The sequence below is a fragment of the Pteropus vampyrus genome, unplaced genomic scaffold, assembly GCF_000151845.1.
Source record: "Pteropus vampyrus isolate Shadow unplaced genomic scaffold, Pvam_2.0 Scaffold22, whole genome shotgun sequence".
NCBI lineage: Eukaryota > Metazoa > Chordata > Mammalia > Chiroptera > Pteropodidae > Pteropus > Pteropus vampyrus.
This window is the reverse complement of record NW_011888803.1, coordinates 7,481,832-7,507,045: the sequence shown is the minus strand read 5'-3', so window position 1 is coordinate 7,507,045 and position 25,214 is coordinate 7,481,832. Positions and strand designations below refer to the sequence as shown.

At 37.1% G+C, this 25,214-nt stretch overlaps 1 protein-coding gene across 1 annotated transcript in view; it reads left to right on the top strand.

Annotated features, from left to right (window-relative positions):
* Positions 1–2,207: 2,207 nt before the first annotated feature.
* Positions 2,208–25,214, top strand: part of SSX2IP (SSX family member 2 interacting protein) — a 38,843-nt gene continuing 15,836 nt past the window's right edge. The window contains exons 1-7 of the mRNA XM_011355688.2: positions 2,208–2,359; positions 18,352–18,483; positions 19,077–19,246; positions 19,709–19,921; positions 23,317–23,427; positions 24,848–24,983; positions 25,101–25,113. Of these exons, the coding sequence (XP_011353990.1) occupies positions 18,441–18,483; positions 19,077–19,246; positions 19,709–19,921; positions 23,317–23,427; positions 24,848–24,983; positions 25,101–25,113 (686 nt within the window). The 5' untranslated portion in view covers positions 2,208–2,359; positions 18,352–18,440. The remainder of the gene's footprint in view (positions 2,360–18,351; positions 18,484–19,076; positions 19,247–19,708; positions 19,922–23,316; positions 23,428–24,847; positions 24,984–25,100; positions 25,114–25,214) is intronic.

The following is a 25,214-nucleotide window of genomic DNA, read 5'->3' as shown; positions in this document are numbered from 1 at the left end:
TACATCAGTGGTTCTCAAAGTGTAATCTGAGGAATCCTGGGAGGAGGGATCCCCAAGACCATCTCAGGCAGTCTGCAAAGTCAAAACTATTTTTATTATAATACGAAAATATAATTTTTCACTCTCATTCTCTTATGAGTGTACAGTGGGGTTTTCCAAAGGCTACCTGAGATAGTACAACACACTGCAGCAGATATAAAAATCCTATTGCCTTCCATTATGCCCGACATTAAAGATATTTGCTCAATTTTTAAAGTAATACCACTTTTTTTTGTTACTTTTTTGGAAATTATAGTTATTTTCCATTAAAATGTTCTATTTATGTTAAGATGTAATTTTTATTTTTTAAATAAATATTTTTAAATTTCTCGCTTTTAATTTTTAGTGTGGTAAATATCAACAGTTATAACCCACATAAATGAAAGCTTTACGGGGCCCTCAATTTTTAGGAATGAAAAATGGGTCCTAAGAGCAAAAGTCTAAAAACTGCTGATTTATTGAGACAGGTTTGATTCATTTTTGGAGCTAGGCTTGGGGTCAGACTTTCCAGAGCTCACCTCAGCCTGAACCAAACCTTAAAATCTGACTTTGTAAGTGGTTAGGTCACAACAGGGTGTGCTAAACGTTGCTTATTAAATTCATTGATTTAAACTCCTCTATCTAATCGGACAGTGAGCGCCTGCATTTTAACTAAAAGGGGGTGAAATGGTCAAAATGAAGCCTCAGGTGTTATTTCAAAGAAAAAGCATCACATAACGTTGCTTCTTAAGATGGGAAGGGGTGTGGGTTTTGGGGGCGCGGTGGACAGATGAAATTTTAAAATCCCTCTAGGGAGCAGGGTTAACCCCCTCCCCACGTCACCAACTTCCATCAGTAGTCTGGGTTAGGGAATAAGGTAATCAATCATTGATAATAATTGATTTCTTCCTCCAGCCCTGCGCTAATAGCGTCCTTAACGGGTTATAAGCCTTAACCGGTTATTTGATTGTCATTCATCTAAGCTCAACAGCATCTAGCCGGGCCTCCTGATTGCTTAGGCCAAGGGCAAAGAGGATGATTTCGTTGGACTCCGAAATTGTCATCACGGCGTCCTCATTTTCTCGCCTTGATCTTTTATCCAGGATTGGGGATATGTGCACGTAAATTGGGAGGGAGGCACTTCTCCTTCTCTTGTTCATTGTTAACATTTCTTGTTCTTGTCTCATACTATTGCGGTGTTTGGGTTTTAAAGTGCTCTCAGGAGCCTCCTTAAAATACCAAACTCGTTTTTCCCCTCTTGAGTAAATCTCTTGGCTTCACACGCCAATAAAATAAATAAAATAAAATAAAAGTAAAATAAAATTATCAAAGTACATCTTTGTGTTTATAACACGTCATATGCCTGCGATTTCTCCATCTGATATCTTTCCTTTCTCCCGCCTCCTGTCTTTCTTCCCCGGAGAATTTTAGGCTGACATAGAGAGGAGGAGCAGCTTTGACCTCGGCTACGGGTGCAGCAGGAATACATTTTCTTTTCATGTATTTTACTGGGTGGGTGTGGAACATTTCTGCATAAAGTTCTCGTTCATGAGTGCCATTTCTTAGTCTTCCCGCTCTCTCCCGCCTAGGTCATTTTCTTTGCCCTAATTTTATATGTAACTTTCTCCCGGTTAGGTTGTTTGCATCCACGATTCCCAATGCTTGAACCTCCTTTCCCCTGGGCCTGACCTAATTCTGGGTGCCGGCTGTTGTTCGGTTTATTTTTTCACTTTTGCAAACGCACGTGACTCTCCAGGGAGCTTCAGTTTTGCATCTAGGGAGGGTCCTGGGGTTCACTGGGGCTCGGAACACGTGCTTTGATGCATCCACGACCTCCTTCCCCCACGGAGGCTGGGGCCCCGAGCTCTGCAACGTGAAGGGCGGGGAGCAGGGCCTGGCCGGCTGAATAACAGGACGTAACAGGTGCCGCAGCCGCAGCTGCGCCCGCATCTCGCTGGGCTCTAGGGATAAGGTTTTCTTTTCCTTCGGGTTTTTTTGGAGGTGGGGAACGAGACTCCGGAGGCCCCCACCGGACCAATGCAGGCCGCGGTTGTTCATCGCCTAGCAACTGGCGGAGCCAATGGGAGGCAGCTGGGCCTGCGGCGCTAGCGGCGCAGGGGCGGGGTGGGAACCTGCGAACCTGCGGGAGCCCGGAGGCGGCCGCGAGGGGCGGAGCGGGGCCCGGCAAGGGACCGGGAAGGCGGGAGCGGGAGGCAGAGGCGGGGCCGCAGGCCCGGGGCGCTTCGAGCCGCCGCGCCGCGCCTGTGCGGGCCCTCGGGGCTGCGCTAGCCGGACCGAGACGCCCAGCGGTGTCAACTCACCGCTCCCGGGAACCGTCATGGTGAGAACCTGGCCCTGCGGCGATGATTGTGACGCGTCCGCCCGGGGAGGAGCGACGCGCCGGCGGGGTGGGGGGCAGGCAGACTGGGGGTGGGAGCCGGCGGGGGGCGGGAGGGAGGGCGGGAGCGGAGGTGAGCGCCGGCACCTGGCTTGGCGCCCCGCTTCTCTGCGAGGGGCTCGGCGCGGCCGTTGGGGCCGTTGGAAGAAGCGGGCGAACGTTGACCCGCGGCCGAGCCGGGAGGAGGAGGCAGGAGGTAGGTGCCAGCTCAGGGACCGCTCCCGCTGGCGATCGCAGTGCTGTGCCCTCGGAGGGCTCCGGCCCGGGGAGCCCCAGGTCCTCACCAGGATGCAGAGAGGGTGGCGCCTGGCACGAGATGACGAGCGACGCGGGGACGTGGGGAAGGAGGAGATGGCCAGTTTGGGGCTACCGTGTCTCCGCACAAGCTGCGGAGCGTGCGGGCTTCGGGATTTGTTAGCGCGAGCCGCAAGAGGCAGTCTTTGGAATGAGTTACTGGGTGGCCTGGGGCTGCTGCAGTGGAAGAGAACCCCGATGATAGTTAAATGTCTAGGGGCAGAACTTACATCATCTAAGAGGCAGGCATGTGTGAGAATATTTGGTGTAGAATTTTACAGTAAAGTACAGTAAACTGAATTACTAGCTCCCTGCCCCCTTTTGAGCCTGTGCTGATTGCCCAGTTATGCAAGTCACTTGGGCCCAGGATATGGAATCTGCTGAAAAATTTGTTCTCAGCACGTGTACTGTGGGAATCTTTAGATCATTATCCCATTTCAGGGTCCGTAGTTATAACTGCCAAATTATCATTACTTGCTACGCTGATATATAATTCTTGTTGAATCTGAGCGATTTGAGATAGCTCATTTCTGGACTCCATAACGGAGCGAAGATTAGCAGAGGTACTCCTGCGAAGGTGGTTCAGAAGTGTATGAGAGGGGGATTCCTGGAATTTGAAATTGCTAGGCTCCCCTAACAATTCAGATTGGAGAATAAGTCTAGAGTTGGCTGTGAGTGATGGGTGCCTTTGAAACCTTCACGACTCAAGAGGGATTGGTTTACTGTTTATATAGAAGAAAATTCTGGTAGCCTTGATCCTGCCTGGAAAGGTAGGTATGACTTAACACATTTAAAAGACTGAACAAAATTTGAAAAGAATTAAGAGATCTGGAGAGAGAGAGAATGTCTTCAGAGTTAAAGTTTAGGTCAAACTATCTTGAAATTTAAAAGAAGTTAGAGGTAGGTTTATGAATTGGATTCAATCAGCAAAACTTTATCCATCAAGTCCTAGAGCTATTAAAACCTAGGAAGCTTAGGTTATTCATTCAAACTAAATAAGTAAAAGCTAATAACTAATTGATTCTTTTCTCTCTGTTGTCAGTGAGTTTCTCTATATGGTTCTTTGAAAAGAGGATGAAGGAACTGGTATTTTAAATGAAGTCTCTTAGTGACTTGCTGGGTCTTTTCAGCCAAGTCATTTTATACCCTTCCTTCTCTTTTTCCTTGTGTGCAATGAAGATAATAAAGCCCCAGGATTAAGTAACATGAGAGAAGCAGTTTGAAGATTGCTGCAAGGACGTAGTTATTCTAGGATGAAATGTGAAGATCTCCTCATAACACATTGTGCCTTGTGACAAGACTTGTTAAAGCACATTACTTTACAAACCTGCTGAGGCGGTATATGAGAAAACTAAAATGTTAACTGTTCAGATGATTTAGTAAAGGGCTCAAGGCCAACACAGTTAGATTATGTTCTTGACCTATCCAAAAACCTGATGTAGCTGCTCTTTGACAAAGCTGGCTATAACACAGGTTTTATAAAAGATGTTTGAGTGTCTTCTATGTAATATGCATCTAGAGATAAAAAGACAAGAAAGAAACTGCCCCAGAATTGTGTGATTTTAATACATTTCACATGCTTAAATTGGAGCAATTCCAAAGCTTTTTAAATGATGTTTTTCCATATCATTTACCAGTAGTTGTGACTCTGCCTTATTGATTTGATTAGGTCACAGAGAGATTTTGGTACTCTGTGGATCTGTTTTGTGTCTTTGGTGATGGTGATCATGATCAGCTGATAACGAAGGCACAAGTTACCTTGACTTCACGAATTTATGGGTTGAGATAGAATAGAAAGTGTACCATTCATTATTGATAATGGAAAACTACCTAAAGTCTTCACTTTTGGTAGTGGGTTGATATTATATTCAGATTTACTGAATTATGTTTTAATAATTTATCCTTTCAATAAATATTAAACACTAAACTGCTCCTTGCCAGACATGAGGATAAAAATGATGAATGTTGCCTTGTGGAGTTTGTTTTAGGAAATTTAAAATAGGCAAGAGAGAGCAAAAATAGAAGAAAAAAAATTCCGACAAATATCAGAAGGCATTAGAAAAGAGAATTTTAGCTGTGTCCTGATGGAGGAGAAGGAGGAAGAGGAAGAGGCAGAGGTATTCACCTGGTGAACACATATGGGCATGTTCTGTGCAATGTACCGTTGAGGGAAGTGCAGGTGGTTTGGTAGATAGAGCCAGGTGGAGTGCGTTAGTGATAAGGCTGGAGAATAAGACTATAACCAGTAGATAGGGAATCTTTAAAAGGTTTTATCCAGGGGAATTTATCTGATTTTTACTTTAGAAGAGTATTTCCCCCCAAATCGGAAATTTGAGTGATCCAAAAGTATTCTGAACATGGACAATCCCATTAATAATTGAGATACAACAGCCCTGTACAGCAATTAAAAAACTTTACAACTATTTTATTGAAGCCCCTAGGAACTTTAGAAAAGTAAAAATCATTATTCATCTAACCAACTTTTATTGTTTCTTTTTTGTTTTTCTATTTTTTTTTTTTATTGAAATATGGTTGACATATAACATTAGTTTCAGGTTTATAACATAATGACTTGATATTTGTATATATTGTGAAATGATCCCCACAATAACTATATTATCTTCTGCTTTTAAGATTAGGGGAATAGAGATGCAAAGATAAATAAAATACAGCTCCATTTTCAAGCAACTTGCAACTCAGAGGAAGAGATAACAGTTTTAATGCAGTGCAGAATCTGAGTGTCATAAGAGGTGTTAAAATGGTGGTCCTAGCAACGTAGGATTCTGAGATGAAAGAAGACAGAAATTCAAATTAAAAACAGTTCTTAAATAGAAATTAAACTGTGGCCAGTTAAAGAATCAATGCAATCTTAACTATAACATTTATCGTTCTCATCTACTAACCCTTACTTCATACATTGCCCTCCCTCCCTCTTACTCTTTTGAGTGAAATTTTTGGTTTGACTACCATACTACTAAATGTGGGACCTTGGACAAGTTATTTCTTGCCAATATCCTCTCTGGGTCTTTGTCATCTCATCTGTACATTAGGGATAGTACCTACTTTACACAGTTGTGATTACATAAGAAAATATGTTAATATCCAGAGCAGTGCCTGGAAAAATGGCTTACATTTATTAAGCACTTAACAGTTCTGTTTGACATATGCTATAATTGAATAAGAACTAACTTAAGGAGAGGATTTCTTATTGTCACTAGTGAACGTGTTTGTGAGCATCTGATAAGGCCTCTATATTCAGAGAAGCCAAATATGTTCTGTTAAATGAAGCTTTTGAACAAATAATCTTTATTATTTCCTTTTCTTGTTTGCTGATTACTTTTCTGAAATCTGATTTCCATTTTTACTCCTCAGTTTTGTCATAAAGTCAGTAATCACCAAACCCAGCATTTTTTTCTTTTTAGATCTTGCCCTTTCTATGGCATTTGCTGCTCTTCATCACTCTCTCTTTGAAACTATTTTCCCTTGACTTTCTTCACCAACCTCATCCCCTCTGTTTTTATCTCTTACATGTAGGTTACCTTCACTCACCTGTGTCTTTTAGTGTTCTTTCTGTTTCCCATGTTTTCTTTATGGATGTAACTACTACATATATGCTGATGACACCTAGATCTGCCTTGACGTCTTTTGATATCCAGGCCCTAGACATTATCCACATTTGAATGTCTCGTGATAGCATCTCTAAACCTAGTGGGTTAAACAGTGAGCTCATTATCCCCACACACTTAACCAAACCCATTTTTATTAACCTTACTCTTCTGTTCTCTTTATCTAAGTGACACCATTATCTGTCTAGTATAAAAGACAGATTTTTATGTGCGAGAACCCATCTCATTATAACACAGCTGATGATGGTTTATGTTTATTGGTGATTTCCAAGATGTCTTCTTATTTTTATATGCTAGATCCTATGTAAGATATTTCTAAAACTTGGTAATGCTGATGGTGCTTTTAGGTAGGAAAGCACAGACAACCAGATTACAATCGACTGGCAAGAAACAAGACTGGGACCTTTATAGCCTAGACCACGGGGCCTCAGCCCCTGGGCTGTGGACTGGAACCTGTCCATGGCCTGTTAGGCATCGGGCCACACAGCAGTAGGTGAGCGGTGGGCGGGGGAGCGAAGCTTCATCTGTATTGGCAGTCATTTCCCAGCACTAGCGTCACTGCCTCAGCTCCACCTCAGATCATTAGGCATTAGATCCTCATAGGAGCACTGGTCCCTAATGCCATAAAGGTTGGGGACTGCTGGCCTAGATCACTAACTCTCAGGTAAAAGGTATATGTAATGGCTGGTACCCATCTTAGATTATAGTATTTGCTGGCTACTCAATTCATATGTAGTGCTGCAATTCTTTTAGAAAAGTATTCTTCAAGCAGTCTCCTCCGACCTTAATGTTTCCAAAATTGGGTTCCATTTTCGCAGCCCTGGCACAAAAATATAGCAAACTGGATAGTTAATAGTCAGGGGCTGGCTGACTGACTTAGCCAGTAACAATGAAATGAAGGTAGTGAAGGACAGATAAATACTTCAGAAGTTGAAGTAACAAACATGGAGACAAGTATACAAAAGCACTCTTAGGAAAGAATTCTTTTTTAGTATTCTGTAGTCTAAACTGCATAAATAGAACACTAATTTATACTGAACCACATTCTATGCAGTAGTCCTCAACCTTTTTGGCACCAGGGACCAGTGCTCTTATGAGAATGTAATGCCTCATGATCTGAGGTGGAGCTGAGGCTGTGATGTTAGCGCTGGGGAGTGGCTGCAAATACAGATTAAGCTTTGCTCACTGCCTGCCTCTCACCTCCTGCGTGGCCCAGTTCCTAACAGACCATGGACTGGTACCAGTCCACAGCCCAGGGGTCAGACATCCCTGCTTTAGAGTACAGCTGTGTTCTTAAGTTTCTTGCATCAGAATCACATGGGAGGGAGGGTCTCTTAAAACACTGATTTCTGGTTCCACCCCCCGAGGTTCTGAATCTGTAGGTCTGAAGTGGGATTTGAGAATTTGCATTTTTAACAGATTTCTGAGTGCTTTTGATGCTGCTGGTCCTGGGACCACAATTTGAGAACCGTAACCAATGATTGAATTTGGGCTAAATCATTGAACAAACTACTACAGACACATGATTACATTTTTATAGAACAGATTTATGAATTAGGTTTAATTCCTTTGTTATTTCCATTGCCCTTAGTAAATTTTGTTTCCTGTTACTTATTTTAGGAAGAAATACCAATAAATGGTAATTGTTTTTTTTTTTTTATTACGTCAGCTTCTTAGCTGACTTTTATAAAGTCAGCTCCTTGGCTGACTTTCAACCTTATAGAGTATGATAGATTTAAAAACAAAAGTGCTGCTTTTGTTCTTTTTCTTAGTAATCCTCATGTAAGAATATGATTGCTGCTGTTCCTACCTCTGTACTAGGAGAATTTGAAATTGGCATATTGTCTCTAAATTGTCATGCTCTTTTGATTCATAAATATATACTCAATCACCTTGCTGCTTCTCTAAGCTGGCACTAGTCAAGATTCAATTGAAAGCCCTTCTAAATTGCATCATGGCTAAAGTGTAGATTCTTATTCGTCATAATATTAACAGCATACCTCACCCTAATATATCATTGAACTTCATTGCCATTCATTCAGCAAACTTTATTGGGTTCCTACCATGGGTAAGTTATGACATCTCATACTAAAGCAGGGTACAAACAGTACAGTGACAGACCTGCTGACCAGGAACTCAGTTTAAGTGGTGAGAGAAGTTTTATTACAGTTAGATTTGTACTGTAATGTAATAGGATTAATACAAAGTATTCTGGAAGCATAAAGAGAAGGGAATAACAGTTTGGAGAAAGCCTGGAAATTTGGGCTCTATATTCACTAGATTTTTCAAAAATATTTTTTTGAGTTGCTATAACATTTAATATTTTGCCTGCCTTTATACAGTTCACATTACAGCTATTCAGTTGGAATAGTTACTGTCTGATTGTAATTTAATCTCAAGGTAAGGTGGTGGAGAAGCAAGTACCTATGTGTATTCAATTTGAAACAGCAGCTCACATTGTGTATTCCCTCCTCTCCTACCATAAAGACAGTAAGGTATACTAGGTAAATGTGCTGGGCTGCCGTGGTTTGGATCTTGGCTTTGTCACATTTTATCTACATGACCTTGGGCGAGAAAGCTCTCTAGGCCTCAGTTTCCTTATCTGTAGTAGGGAGGAAATAAGTAGGTTAGTTTTAGATTGACATTTAAAATACTTTAAATTTATTTGTTGCAAGTAAATGGTTTATGTGTGATAAATTTTATTTTATTGTTAAAATTAGGTAGAATCTCATTTGCTAAATGTGGTTGTGAAGACAGTGTGTTGCATATTCTGTTACAAAATGTGAAGAAATTTTGATAAAAATAGCTATACTTGATTCCATTTTAAGTTACAGGAGAAATGTAAAAATTATAGATAATAGAACTGAAAATTCTTCAAAGGTCATCTAGTTCAACCTAATTTTATAGATATGAAAACCAGAAACCAAGGAAATTATGACCAGGTCAAGGTTGCTCAGTAAATGATAGAAGTGGCACTGAGGACTACAGCCCATGACATTCCGTCTGGTGCTCATTCAGTACCCTCTGCAGCTTCCTTACAGTGACAGTACCTTGAAAAAAACTAAGTTTAATTGAAGAGCCAAGACCAAAACATATGAAAACAGCAATGAAAAGTCATCGTACAATGAGATACCGGATGATGGAGCACAGACTCTTAAGTATATAGCTGCATAACTTCATGAGCTGTTCTCTTGAAGCAGAGAAAGCATCTTATTAGTTGTTTGAGACATAGAAGGTTGATGGATTAAGAACATTCTTTTTTAAAAAGAATCTTAATAGTTATAAATCAGTCATTCTCCCCCCTTCTTTTCTTCTACCAAGTTTAGATTATAATTGAGTCAGAGGGAGAGCCCGCCTTTGCTACATTGGCCGATACTCTGAGTCTTTGCTCTTTACAACATGGGGGGAAGTCTGCCTCCCCACAAACACACTCTGACATAGCAGGGCATCAGTGTGAAGACTGCATCATCCTTGCTCACTTGTATGTGTAACTGTGTGCAATAGGTGCTAGACATGTAATTGATTGGTGGAAAGAGTTTATCATTAGTCTAAGTTGATTTTTCCACTGAAGCACAGGGGAGCGACTGTATTGAATTGTGGTGGGAATGCTTCCACACATATTATCTCATTAACTGCATGAATCCACTGCCTCTAAATATTTTACACAATATTAAATGCCCCTAAAACATTCCAGCTATATAAAGGTGTGCTATAGAAGAAGTGAAAGCAGCATTGGCCCACCCCTCACTATACCCACTCATCCCATTCCCCAGGAATGCCATTGGTAACAGTTTGTAACTTTTCCAGAACCTTTCTCCTAAACCTATTTAGATAGTTTGATTTAGCAGAAAATGGTGATCCTACTATTCTCGTTATCCGTAACTTTTTTTCATGCTGTACATGCAGATCTACTTCACTTTAATAATCCCAGAGTACCCCTTCTTCTGGGTGTACCATATGTATTGATGTTCAACTGTTTCTCTCAATAGATATTTAGATTGTCTCCAGTTTCTTGCCATTAAAATAATGCTACCATCAATAATATCCTTGTATGTCATGCTTGCTAACTTGTGCGATTGAATATGTGGTAATCGATGCCTAGAAGTAGTTGATCAGTGGAAAGATTTATACATTTCAAGTTTTTGTAGACTGTGAGATTCCCATCTAAAACTACAAACTACTGACTGCTGATAATGATCTATTTTTCTTTACATAATTATCTCAATAACTCTGGGACATTTGTTTTGCTCAACAGGGCTGCTTGTGCTAAAATACTGTAGATTAACTGACTAATCTAGAAATAAATATTATATTTTTTATCACTCATGCCATTCCAACATTAGTTTCGGTATTTGAGAGTGGTGTTATTCATTTCCATTGCCTCTGTTTATCACTGTAATTTCCTTTAAAAACATGGATTTTTTTCATTATATGAAAAACATATTCACTTATAGAAAATTTAGAAAACACAAAAAAAGTAAAGATTACCCATAATGTCTTTGTGTGAAAAGGCATAAAGAAAAGGGTACAAGTCCTGTCCTTGCCTGCTCCCTTTTCTTAGACTGGTTGATCTTCCAGTTTTTTCGGTTCTTATGCAGACTTCTGTCTTTATGGAGCAGAATTTATACCTATACATATATATTCAAATATAATTTTTTAAAGACCAAATCAGATCATCTTAGATATCGTTCAGCAACTTTTTTTTTTGGTTACTTAATCAAATATCATGGAAATCTTTTCAAATTAATAAAATAGCTAATAACAGCTGACTAACATTTATTGAGCACTTAACATGTACCTAAGACCTTGTTTTAAACCCCTTACAGCAATAAACTTATTTAATAAAATAATTAAGAAAATTTTAAAGCTAAATTTATTGTTTAACCACATTTTAATCCTTTGAGGTAAAGAATGTTTTTACTCTCCTTTTGCAGATGAGGAAAATGAAGTCCAGGGATTTCTGTTCATGGCCACTTACCTTGTAAGTGCTGGAACTGGGGTTTGAAACCAGGTGGTCTGACTTTGGATCCTGTGCCTTTAGCCATTATAGCATACTGTTTCTCATACTCCAGCAACACTTGGTTCAAGTGTATATAGAAGGAATTTAACGTAGCTTCCCACTCCCTGAGATACTAAGAGGGTAGTTTTCTAATGGGAAATTCTGGCTTGGAGCTTCACTGAGATTGTACCCCTCAACCCCAAAAAGGATACACATGAAGTATTTTACCATAATTTGTGTCTTCACGCTATTTTGCGAAATCTTTGCCCAGTTGAGAGATTTGATTTAATGAGTGGTGGTAGGAGATATTGCTTCCTGAGCCTCTCATCCTCTGAAGCTGTAACCCATGATAGTTAAGGAGTGGGCTCTGGACTCTGGGGTGGGGAGGATCTCCTGGTTCTGCCTCTTGCCAGCTATAGGACCTTGGGCAAATTACCTAACGTTTCTGTGATTCAGTTTCCTCATCTGTAAAAAGGAAATAATATAATACATGGCGTTGTTGTGAGCATTGACTTAATAAAATACATAAAGCATTTAGAATAGTGCCTGGCACATGTTTGTTAAATCAGCTCCCATATCCTAGGTTTGCTGTACCTAGTGTTTCACCTGTTACCTCATTAAATACCTACAACCATCCTGTGAAGTAAATAGTACTACCCTATTTTCCAAGTGAAGAAACCAGCCCAGAAAGAGACTTGGTCAGGATATGACTCCAGTCTGTCTGACCCAGGGCTATGATGCTTGCATTGTTTGCACTGGACTCCCCAACTATTCATCTTCCTCCTAGCCACAAACTCAGCAAGGGGGCAGATGATGAAAACCAAATTTTGAGTTTCAGCCATTCAGAGATAAAAATTTAATTTACGAAGAATTTATTTCTGTGGAAAATATCTTTACCATTAAATTATCCCACTTAAATGAAATCATTTAGATTTTAAATTTATAAAAAGTAGATTTTATAAGAGGGTGAATTTAGTGTGTTTCTATACCAATATGCATATCTGAATTGAGATTTTGTTTAATGGTTTTGTTTAAGGTAGCAGAGGCATTTATCGTGGAATTAAAAGCTATAGTCTCATATCATAGAAAGCGGCATTAATTTTTAAAGTCATATTTGTTTTTTCAGAGTAATAACATCTGTTAAAGTATGTTGATAAATAAATTCTTAAGTTTTATGACTGAATTTGTAAGATAGAACTAATGTTTAAAGACTTAAACAGTTTATCTTCTTAACCCAGCAATTTGGTAGTTCTAACTTTGTGAGATTTTAGCAAAGACTTTAGTTAGCCATTTGTGAAAAATCCTGCACAGTATTTAGAAGCCCAGGTGGTATAATGTTACCATATTCCTGTATAATGAAAAACTTTTACTTTCTGACACTTGATTGAAGTCTGTTTTAGAATTCTGATTAGGTAGACAATTGTGACTTCTCAAGTTTAAATTCAAAGTGAACCTAAAAAGAACACTTAAAATAGTGTACTGTGTGAAGGAAATCTTGTAATCATGATACTACTTATCTTTCTGCTGAGCTCTCTTTCAGTGGGTAGATGCGACAGGAGAGATTTCGAGTGAAGAGTAATGTTTTTCTCTAAAGGACTTATCTTTTGCATCTTTTCCATTGCCGTTTTCCTTCATACACTTAGGCTTGTTGGAATGAATATGTTAATTTATCATCAGTTATTTACTTGAGTGTTCATCAATTATTCTATCAAGATTAGTGGGGGGGCGGGATACAGAAATGTAAAGTGTGTGGTATTGAGTCTAACTGAGAAAGATGAAACAAACTAGTAAGTGTATGAAAGACCTAGGGAATGGAGTTTTGCGGACTGTGTGGAGAGGATGATGGTGGTTGAGCTGACCTTTGAAGAAGCGTTAGTTTGGGGTAGACTAAAGAAGAAAGCATAGGTGGAGCACACAGGCTGGACTGAGTGTGCCATATATGGGACTCAGTTTATTTTATAAACACTTACTGAGCACCTACTGTTTCAGGAACTGTTGAATACAAAGATGAATACATTCTTTACCCTGTAGAAATTCATAAACTAGTGGGGAAGGCATCCAACTATAATAATATGAAGCGATTAATTATAATACTGGATGATATTATCATATACCTAACTAGTTGCTTTTGTAGTGTATGTTGTCACTTGAGTTATATTTCAGTAAAAGACATGTAAATTATGGAAGGAATTCAGAAATTTATATGTTTATAAACTGATATTAGTTATCTATTCCTACATAACAAATTACTCTAAAATTTAGCAGCTTAAAACAAGCATTTATCTTCCAATTTCTGTCGATCAGGAATCTGGATGTGATTTAGCTTGGTGCGTCTGGCTCAGAGTCCCTTCACTAGGCTGCTTTCAAGGTATTGGCCAAAGTTGCAGTCATCTCAGGGCTTGGCTGGGTGAGGGTGTACTTCTAAACTCACTCATGAGGCTCTTGGCAGACCTCAAGTCCTCACTGGCTGTTGACTAGAGACATCAGCTCCTTGCCACATTTGCCTCTCATGTGGCTGCTTACAACATGGCAGCTTGCTTTTCGTGGAGAGAGGGATCCAAGTGGAAGAGAACCGACCCCAAATGGAAGCCGGTCTTTTTATAATTAAATTTGGACATGAAACCCCATCACTGCTGCTGTATTCTATTTGTTAGAAGGTAGTCACTAAATCCAGTCCACATTCAAAGAGCAGAATAACTCAAAGATATGCACAAAAGGAAGCAGGAATAATTAAGAACTTAGAGGCTGCCTCTCTCAGAATTCTATAAGTGATTGATGTATATAGAGTAGAAGGAATGGGAAGAACCAGCGGAGGAACTCTGATGGAAAAAACAGGCGTAATTAACATGAACCACAAATGTTTTTGCTGAAGATCTATAAACTTACTTTTGAAATTGTCTTAATATTTACTCTAAAATAGAATGTGGTAAAATGACTTATTTAATTTCACCCTCATTAAACTTTCTGTGGAACTGATATCATTTCTGGGAATTGTTTTTATGCCTTTTCAAAACAAAATGTTTATAAATGGAAGAAGGCTATTGTTTGTGGCATAGAGGAGCTTTTATAAGTGTGCTTCAATTTAATTAATAGATTAGTTCCTTTAAGAATTGTGTGCTCTGAATGGAATAATGTAAAATGAATTGTGGGAACTCAGTCTTTTAAAGAAATTTGCTAGAAATATTTTTTATTAGAGTCTACTTTTAATTTCTCTCTCTCTCTCTCTCTCTCTCTCTCTCTCTCTCTCTCTCTCTCTCTCTCTCTCTCTCTCTCTCTCTCTCTCTCTCTCATATAAATTGTCATGGGTAATCATGTCCACTGTATAATGGTTTGCTATGACTTGATTAATATATAATATTATTTATATTGTATATCTAAAATATGGAACTTAATTCTGAGTTCCAGCACCAGGTTTTAATGAAGTCCTTGGCTGCTTTTGCAGCTTTTAAGTTGAAATGAACTTGTGGAATTAGATTTATGCAAAGAGATGTTTCTGTTACCTTTTTTTCTTTTGCGTTTGAAATTAATGTTGACTTATTTTAATATCTTCATAAAAATAGTTTGCAGCCTTTAACAATGAAATTTTAGCTGCAATTGAGCTAAAATAGAATACTTTGTTTAAATTAGTCTCTTGGTTTTGGGATGTATATTGATTAAGAGTCTTAAGTCTCCTTTCTTGGAAAAACGGGACGTAACTTTTATCACAAGCCTCATAGGATATGATTAGTTGCATGATTGAACAGAAGAGGACATAGAAACTTCTAGATATTGTGAAATCATATACTGTAGTAAGTTCTTTATTTTATAGCCCTTCAAAATTGTTTATGTTTTCATTGTGAACATTTAACTAGACCTAAATATTTTGCAGGTTTTTTTTGTTTTGTTTTGCTTTTTTTAATCTCTAGTACAGGCAACACTGTGGACACTGACAAGCTAAATTCATGGTGAAAGAGTAACTGAATTAAACTATAATTTTAAAGAATGGATATGTAATAGACACATGTTAGTGTTTGATAATGTTTCTGTATGAGGAGGAAAAGCACTCAGAGCACTATTGTATCTTATTTACAAATATCTTGGGGGGAAAAGGACTTGGAAAGGTGTCTGTTTCTGTTTTCTTCTGATCTTGTCCCTCCCGCTAACCTAGTTATTACAAAGGATTAACCCACTGCCTAGTGTGTTTTTATAAGGTTGTTTCTAAGGATTTGTGTTAAACTTTTATTAAGAGCAACAGTGCATTTTGTTACAGGTTTTAGAGTCCTGTCATTTGTACCATATAAACAGTCAGATCTGTATCTAGATGGTGACGTTATTAACAACTGATATTAATTCCAGGTGTCCCCTGTGCCAAGCAGTGCTAAATGTGTGCATGATCTTAACTTAATCCTCAGAAAAAAACTGAAGAGCCATTATAATGGTAGTTTACTAGTAAGTAAACTAGGACTTGAAAAGGTTAAGTGATATACCCAAAACAGAGCTGGGTTAGAATAGATGGGTTTATTGTCCCTTGGATGCTGTTTTGCTTATAGCTACTGTCCTTGAAAGCCAAAAGTAAAATTATTGCCTGTCTTGATGCAGACACAACCTTCGTCCTGCTCATCCTATTGCTGAAGGCACCCGTTTAAGGACAGTGGGAAGTACAAAATAGTTCAAGGTGCTCTTACCAAGGTCCTTGAGTAGAAAAATGGTAAAAGATCAGTGCCAGACTGGATAATCTTCTTTGGGGATGTGTGTGTGGCATCATAACATGTAATAGACACATAACATCATTTTCATTAACGTATAGTATGCTGCTATGTGACCTAGGAATCATCTGTGATTTCTCTTTTGCCCGTATTTCAATCCACCTGCAAGTCCTGAAGGTTCTCTCTCCAAAACACATCCCTAATTTATCTACCTGTCTCTTCTTAAACTGTTAGAACTGTAGTGTAACACTGGTCTTGCTGTGATTTCTCTCAGCCTCTCCACTATTGTTCACCTGTAATCTACACAGAGGGTAGAATAGCCAGTGATCTTTTTTAAAACCTGAAGGAAATCATTTTGCTTTCTTGTAACTGCTTCAATAGCTTTTCATTGCAATTTAGAGAAAGTCCAACTGCCTACCATCTATCATTGCTTATTGTGCTTCAGACATAGTGGCCTTCTTTATGTTTCTCATACCTAGCAAGTTCATTTCCATCTTGGATCTTGTACCTGCTGTTTTCTTTACCTGGGCTGTTCTGGTTATTGATCATCTTGTGGCTGACCTAGTATCATTTAGATCTCAGTTCAGATGTTAGCATCCCAGTATAGCATTCCTTGACTAATCTAGATACCCCCACTTCAATACTCTCTCATGTTATTGTGTTTTATTTTATTTATAGTTCTCATCACCCTCTGAGTGTTACATTAATGAAATGTGATTTATTCCTTACATACCTATTTCTGTCCCCACAAGAATGTGAATTTGAGAGCAGGGCCTCCCTTGTGCCTAGAGTTGTGTACTTGGCTCATAGCAGCACAATTGAAAATTTATCGAATGAAAATTTTTATCTCACTTTAATATTATGTTGTGAATATTTCCCCAGTCTTAAATATTCATGCACATGTAAACTCTTCATGCACAGTCCAGATCTGGCCTAAAGACAATTTATTTGGCTTATTAAAAAGCATTGTCGTTTGAGGATAACTTATATCCAGTCATGTGCACAAATCTTAAGTATACAATTTGGTGAATTGTACTAATGTGTATACCTTTGTAACCACCTCTCAGATCAAGATATAGAAGGCTCTCTCACCTCCCCCACTCAGCTGCTCCCCCTTCTCACAGGATACTTGCATAGTTAATCTTTTAAATTAGCTTCTAACTTTAAAAATTGGGAGATGCCACATAAAAATCCAGAATTTCAACATTTCTTAAAAAGTGGAAATGTAGCAACATAGGACCTTCTTTCTCTTTTGGCCACAGTTTATTGTAGCTGAGAAGCAGCTGTCCAAAGTGTTGGCATGTGTTCTCCAGTTTGCCTGCAGTGTTTACCTCTCTTCCTTCCATCCCTGACCTTGAAATCAATTTCCAGTTGCCATTTATTTCATTTGCATTTATTTCATTTATTTCATTTGTATTTTTTGTGGTGCAGAAATATTTCTATACAAATGTGAAAACATGAATGGTAGACTAAAAAGGTTATGTTTCTTATACTTAGTCTGCTTCATTCATATGCATTTCTTGCCTTTTTTATATTTATATTTTATATTTATATTTGTTAGCCACCTTAATTCTACTTGGTTGTGTTGAAAGGTTCCACGGTGTCCTATTGCATAAATGTATCATTTACATAACTAATCTCCTACTGTGGAGCATATAAGTTATTTCTGTTTTTTTGATATTGTGAAGAACAATTTATACATGAATCTTTGTACAAATCATCACTTTATGAGGACAAAATTTTATAAACGGAATTTCAATTAAAATATATTTTTTTAATTTTTGACCACATTGCCAAATTGCTTGGCAGTAGTGTAAATTGATATAAACTTTCTGGAGAGCAATGGGTGGGAGTATTCATTTCCCTACATCTATGCCAACACTGGGAATTATGATTAAAAAGAAAGTTTTGCTAATATAGTCTATAGAAACACAAAAATGGGAATGCTGGCCAAGAATCTTTTCATCTCATCTATATAAATAAGAAATATACTTTATTTTAAAGTATATATCATAGAAATATTTATTACTTACTATAGTGCTATATACTTTAGATTTATATTGAGTCAAATCATATAACATGTACTTTGTATGCAAAGTAATGTGAATACCTCAGTATAACTGGAGAAGCCTTTAACTTTGATCCTTACACACCCATATGCACAAACACACTGAAATTATTGAGTTCTACCATGTTCTATATGGGTATACATGAGAGAAAATAATGCAAACTCCTGTTTCAAAGCACGTACAACTAATTCTCATACATTGGTTTTATATTTACTTTTATATTTTTAATTAGATACTGTTATTATTTGATTTGCTTTTTAAGGAGACACTTACATAGAAGAGTGACAGCAGCTGGACCAAATGTTTCACTGCTGAACTGGTTCCTCAGGTATCCTGTCTTGGGTGATTGCTATGGGAGATTGGATGACTGTTACAGATCCAGGTCTGTCTTCAGGTAACTGAGTTTAAAATAATTGTAAGCCAATGCAGTAATTGTAAAGGTGAAATTTTCAATGAAACTGTAAAATAATTACCACAAATATTGAAGGTGTGAATAGAGACATAAATAGTTGTAAACTAATTTCCATCTTCAGTAAGTTATCAGGGAGAGCTAAGAATTGTACCATAATTAGTAGGGGTCACTGCTTTGGATGGATAATAGATTACTTGATTGTTGCTATTTTTGAGGAAATTTTTATGCATTTGAAATAAATTCATCAGCTACTTCAGTACATTTCTCTGATTCCTTTAATCACAGAAATTTTGAATGCATAGACAAGTGATTTTTGTCTTTACGCTTGTAAATCTAAAGCACTGTAAATTAAGGTAGCATATTGTAGTTTAGCATGCCTACTAAGAGCACCACTTTATAGTTGTATCTTTTTGGAAAAAAGTATATAGTTTTCATACAAAAACCAGCTTTGCCTTAATTTGAAAATATTTAACATATTTATACAAGTCAAAATCTTTGGTAATAGGGATTGTTACCTTTACATGCATTTTAATAAGTTATTTAACTTATTAAACACCTTTTATTGATTCTTGCAGAAAGCAAAAATATATCTCAGTATACCTCAGAAACAAAGATGTCTCCATCAAGTTTATACTCACAGCAAGTGCTATGTTCTTCAATACCTTTATCAAAAAATGTGCACAGTTTTTTCAGTGCCTTCTGCACAGAAGAGAACATTGAACAAAGTATTTCATATCTTGATCAGGTAACATGTTTTTTCTTTTGTAAGGAGCAATAGCATAAATTATGTTATATAATAGCACATATTAAAATTATGAGAAAAACGCCTGTCAGGCACAAGTATATTGTTGCATATTGGTCCAGGACTCATATTAGATTGGCAGAGAACCTTAGTGACCACCTATCTAAATACAAAGTAACAGTTTTTGTCTGGAACGGGCTGACCTCCTGTCACCCCAGGGGCTCCTCCACTGGGAGTCTCACCCTTATTTTACTGATATAGAAACGCAAGTTCCTTTCTGTAAGTGATTGCAGAGCAGTGGCGAAAAGAGCCGAGTTCTCTCAATTCTTTGTCCTTTAGGATATTTACTATTTTCATAACTATCTTAAGGTAGTTTTCTTTCTTTCTCAGAAAAGATTTCTATCTTTTGTTTCTTTACTAATTTGTTTGGTAACCAACTTTTAGGAAAACGTTTTTTCCTACCAGGAATTGACTACTTTCGGTTTTCCTTCATTATATGAAGAATCCAAAGGTAAAGAGACAAAGAGAGAATTAAATATAGTTGCTGTTTTAAATTGTATGAATGAGCTACTTGTACTTCAGCGGAAGAACCTTCTAGCTCAGGAAAATGTGGAAACGCAGAATCTGAAACTGGGAAGTGATATGGACCATCTACAGAACTGCTATGCAAAACTTAAGGTAGAAACTACATGTTAATCTGTATTTCAGTGTAATTATTATATAATTTGATAATGTAAATTTTCATTGGCTTTATCAAGTTTGGGGGTTAATTTTTTTAAGTTTTAGGGTTTTTTTTAAACAGTAAGTAAAAGTAAACTTAAAGTAGTATGTGCAATCTGTCATTCTCCTTTCTAATATCTGTATTGATGACATTGATTTATGAACTGTTTAGTGACTTGCTGAATCTATAGAAAGTTATATTAGGAAATATTTATATCTGAAGAAAATAAATAAGGATTCCTTTGTCCCATTCAAACTTGCTTAAAAAGTAGATGCTTAATTTAAAGAAGTCTTATTGTGAGAGACTGGATCAGTTAATTCCAAGAAAAATATTCTTGAAGGCATCTATGCCAAAATTTGTTAAAGCTCGATAATGAAAGCAGGCTAGATAACTTAACTCTTAGAAGTCCCTGGGGCTCTAGAGAAGACCGTAGAAAAATGCTTTTGCAAAATTGCTGATTTCTCGGAATAAAGGAAGTATTTTTCACAGGGCCATTAACCTGCCACCTTAAAATATAGAACATTTGTTGCTGGCTTCTGTTTTGCTTTTATTCTTTTCTTTCTTTTATGTTTTCTTTTGTTTGAGAAGGAGAGGGAAGGAGGTGTTCAAAATCACATATAGTAGGGACTTATGATTGTATATTATGAAGGATATAATATAATCAGTCTAAGGCAAATATGTTTTGAAAGATACTGTTCTATTTTGGGTTTTCTTATTTGTGAAAAGAAAAGCTTTTGAATGTGAATACTCCTGGAAGATCAGCTTCCTTTTAGTTTTTTATTTCTTGGTCCATGCCTCTCTTCTTATTTTTCTTCCTCTATATCCCCTCCCCACCCACACCCTCCAAGAACAGTTAACAACAATTAGAAAAAGAAACTACTCGGTATCTTGAATCTCTGAGCTCCATTGGAGAATAATAGGATCTCTGTACGTAATATTTGAAAATCGGTTAGTAGGGAGTATATAATAAAGAATGGCCTGGAGTTGGCCTATATGTGAACACTGGGAATGTTTGGGAATTGATTTAGAGAAGCATCTTAGCTATTCAGCAGCACCTGTCCATACCAGCCCATCATTGCCTAATGCTATTTTGTGTTGTCTTCTTAGCTTGTATACAGTGATAACAGTATGTTTTCACTTTAATAATATTTTTAAGTTTTTGTACATCTTATATGCCTAAGAGATAGAGATTATCCAAATATATCTTGTCAGACTGGGGAACTATGGTAGGCTGGAGGTGGTAGATGGTACCCTCCAGGCTTATTAAAAGGCTATGAGTTGTGGATACTACTTTAATCTTAATCAGAAACTTATAGAAGGTCTTATGAATTAGACTGACCCAGAGTCGTAAACCCTAGACTAAAGTTTAAAACTTTTTATATCTGGGCACCCCTAGCCAAGTGTCTTGTAAGTAGCTAGTGAATAATTACATAATGGTACTGGTAATTTAGGGCTGTTGAGCTTTTCCTCTAAGAAGTGATCATTTATTAGGACAATCCAGGACATAAAAGTATTTTCCAGAATACCTTCTAATTTGGGACTTGACCTCAGTCAAAATCAGATATTTTGGGTCAGCTGTAGGCAGAGATGTATATGCAATGAGAAAAGTTGCTGATCTATCCTTGAAGAGTTTCTAGATCTAGCATATGAATCATTTAATTTGTTGAGCAAAATGTATTGCGTATTTAGGTAATAGGCACTGGGTTTCAAAGATGAGTGAAAGCCAGTCCTGCTTGCAAGGAGATTGTAGTCCAGTGGAAAAGAGACACATTGAACCATAATTATTTGCTTCACTAATCTTTTTTTTGATGTGGGTGGTAAGAAAAGTCTTCACAGACAGGTAACACTTGATCTGAGATTGGAGGAATGGATAGAAATTCACTAGTGTTTGGAAAAGACATTCTAGGTGGAGTATATAACCTGTATAAAAGCATAGAGATATGAGAGAGCATTTTACTTTCAGGGAACAGCAAATAGCTCTGTAGGGACTGAAGTATGTGATGCATAATGAAGAGTGGTAAGTAGTGAGACTGGGACCTGGGATCCCGGCCCAAGATAATATGAAATGTATTCTGCATAAACCCAGAGGCACCGAGGAATATAAACGAGAGGAAAGCATCATGTAAATATAAATCTGTCAATAAAGCGAAGAAATTATAGGGGGAGGTGCAGATTTGTATTTGGGGTAGAGGTAGAGAACTCAGAAAGCCTGGTGAAAAGTATGGCTGTTAGCAGGCTTTAGCAGTCACCCGGGCCGGAGGGATTTTGGACTTGACCTCAGTGGAGATAGGAAGAGTAAGATAGGATGAAAACTAAGGTGGTAGAATGGGTAGAATTTAATAAACAACTGAATTTGGGGAATAAGATAAAGTCGTGAATGTAAGGTACTATTCAGGTCTCTGATTACTGAGGATGGTGACATGATTCACTGAGATAAGAAATGTAGGAGGGAGGTGTACAGATTTTCAGGGATGATGCGTTCAGGTGAAGTGTTGATAATGACCCAGTGAATCTCTGATAGTATATAGGACATATCAGCTGGCCCCAGTGCCTTTTAGTTCAGCCATGTGAAATAGTCTGGCATGATAGGAAGTTTTAAACACTCCAAGGAAGAGGGAGACAAAAATTCTTGACAGTCTTAAAGTCATGCAAGTTATATTCCTAAATTTCTGTGTCTTGAGATCCATTGTTAATAGAGATTGTGTAAGTTGTTGTTTGTGGTCAGCTATCACATAACTTGAGTGACTTTTATATTTTATAAAGATAAAGAGGATTTAAAAAAAATACTCCAGTGGCTTCATGCAGAACTTGGCACAGTTTTTCTGGAAATGTGCGGAATGAGTTGAAAGCTAGCATCTTATCCCTTACCAATTCCAGCAATGCTGACATTCCTCTCTGGGAAAAGTTTTCAGAGAGTTTACCACCTGCAAGGGAGAACTGGTATCTTGCTGTAGTCCCATCTTTTCTGACCTGAAGTGTTCTAGTTTGCTTGGTCACTGGTCTTCTTCAGACTTAGCTTTGAATCACTTTTGGCTCTTTCTCAAAGAGTGTGCTAGTATTAAAAAAGAAAAATTTTTAAATGTTTGGCGACAACAGCACTGGAATAAGTAAAGACCTTTTCAAGGATCCAGTTTGAAGCTCTTTGATATATACATAAAAATTTTGGTAAATAAATTGTATAATTTATAGTATAGAGCTTTATAAGTGCTTTAAAAAAATTTTGTGTACCTCTAAACTTTAAATTTAGCTCATAAACCCTACTATGTGTAACTCGTTTTTACCAATCTTTTAAGAAATCATTTGCTATGAATCCTATGTTAACTCTAATCAAAATTGCATATGAATGTTTTAGGAACAACTGGAAACCTCCAGGAGAGAAATGATTGGCCTTCAGGAAAGAGACAGACAGTTACAGTGCAAGAATAGGAATTTGCATCAGTTACTGAAAAATGAGAAAGATGAGGTAAGTTGTCAGTTATTGCAGATAAAGTATAAGAGAATTTTTAAAAATAATTTGTGGCGACCACGAGAGCCACTTAAAAGCAAGAAAGAACAATTTATTCATCCTCTGTCAAATTGGTATGGCGGACCTCTTAGTACAATATTGTATCATATTGAACTGAGAGGTCAGGAACCCTTCACACAATCTCGTTTCCTAGGTGGATCCATTTAACTTAGTATTTTAGTCCATAGCTTGTGACAGCCAGTGTCCTATACCATCCACCTCAGATGCACATGTACAGGGATGCTTTAAATGCAGTTCTTTTATTTTCTGCCATACCTATACTTAATATCTGGCATGCCTCTTCTTGCTGTCTTAAATATTGACATTATTCATCCATTCAAGCAATTTAATTGACTAAATGGGCACAAGTTATTGTTAAAAAAAAATTTCACATTAAAAATCTCACTTCTGTGGCTAAAAACAATTCTAATCTCATTTCTGCATTAGTGGTTACTTAGTATTTGGGCTTATAAAGTTAATGCATTTGAAATTATTATTTTTTAATTTATGTGAGAAGAAACCGTGTTTTTATTGTACTGTGGTTTGATCCTTGACCACGTGATAACTAAAAATATAATACTTTCAATGTTTTATATGTTGTTTTAACTACAATTAAAGACTTTTAAGGGAGCATATTTCTTTAAGGACCTTGTAGTGATTTGGTTATTTAGTAGTATATTTAGTAAGTGGTTAATATCTTAACAAAACCACAAGGTTACTTATACGTTTTACCATATTTGGTTATTTAGTAGTATATTTAGTAAGTGGTTAATATCTTAACAAAACCACAAGGTTGCTTATACGTTTCCTTGAGATATTTCTCAGAAAATTTTGATTTGATCTGTTGATTACACTTAAATGCTTTGAAAATAGTTCATCTGTAATAAGAATTAAGTTAAATATGGGCATGTCTAGCAGATATTAAGAATGTGTGTATAGAATAGAACATACTTCTTATCAAGGGCTGCCTGAGAAGCCATAGTAGAAATAAACATCGACAAATACAAGGAAGTCACTATAAATAATCATATGAATTCTCCTTGTTTCAAGTGAAGCTTTAATCACTTTAACACTTCCATAAGTTTCTGGCTTTTAAATGACCAAGAATCAGTATGTAGGGCGAAAAATGTAGAAGATAATTTAGAAAATTAGCAACACTGAAGATTACAGAATTAAACAATAAAAACCCAATGTGATTCATTTAAGTTATATGTTAAAGGATGATTTCTAGTGGTTATGGAGAAGAAAGAATAATCCTAGAATTTTAAAACTATTACGTGGGGAAGTGAATACTAGGACTTTTCTCTTTTGAATTTGTGAATTTTAACTGAGTTTATCAATCCTAAAGGGATCCATTTGATAGGAATTCTTTTTTCAGGTACAAAAATTACAAAATATCATTGCAAGTCGAGCTACTCAATATAATCATGATATGAAGAGAAAAGAACGTGAATATAATAAACTAAAGGAACGACTACATCAACTTGTTATGAACAAGAAGGATAAAAAAATAGGTAAGCAGCTGGCTAAGATAGAGCAAAGGAAATAAATAACTAATATTATGCTAAGCAATAAATGTAAAAGAATTGAGCACTATAATGCCTGAAGGGTTATTTTCATGCTTTATACAGTTGTTTTTAGATGGTATATATCGATATAAACTAGGAATTGAAACAACTGGTTAGTAAAAAATAGTAATTTTGCTTTGCTTATTAGTTGTATATAAAAATTGTATTTTTTTTCTT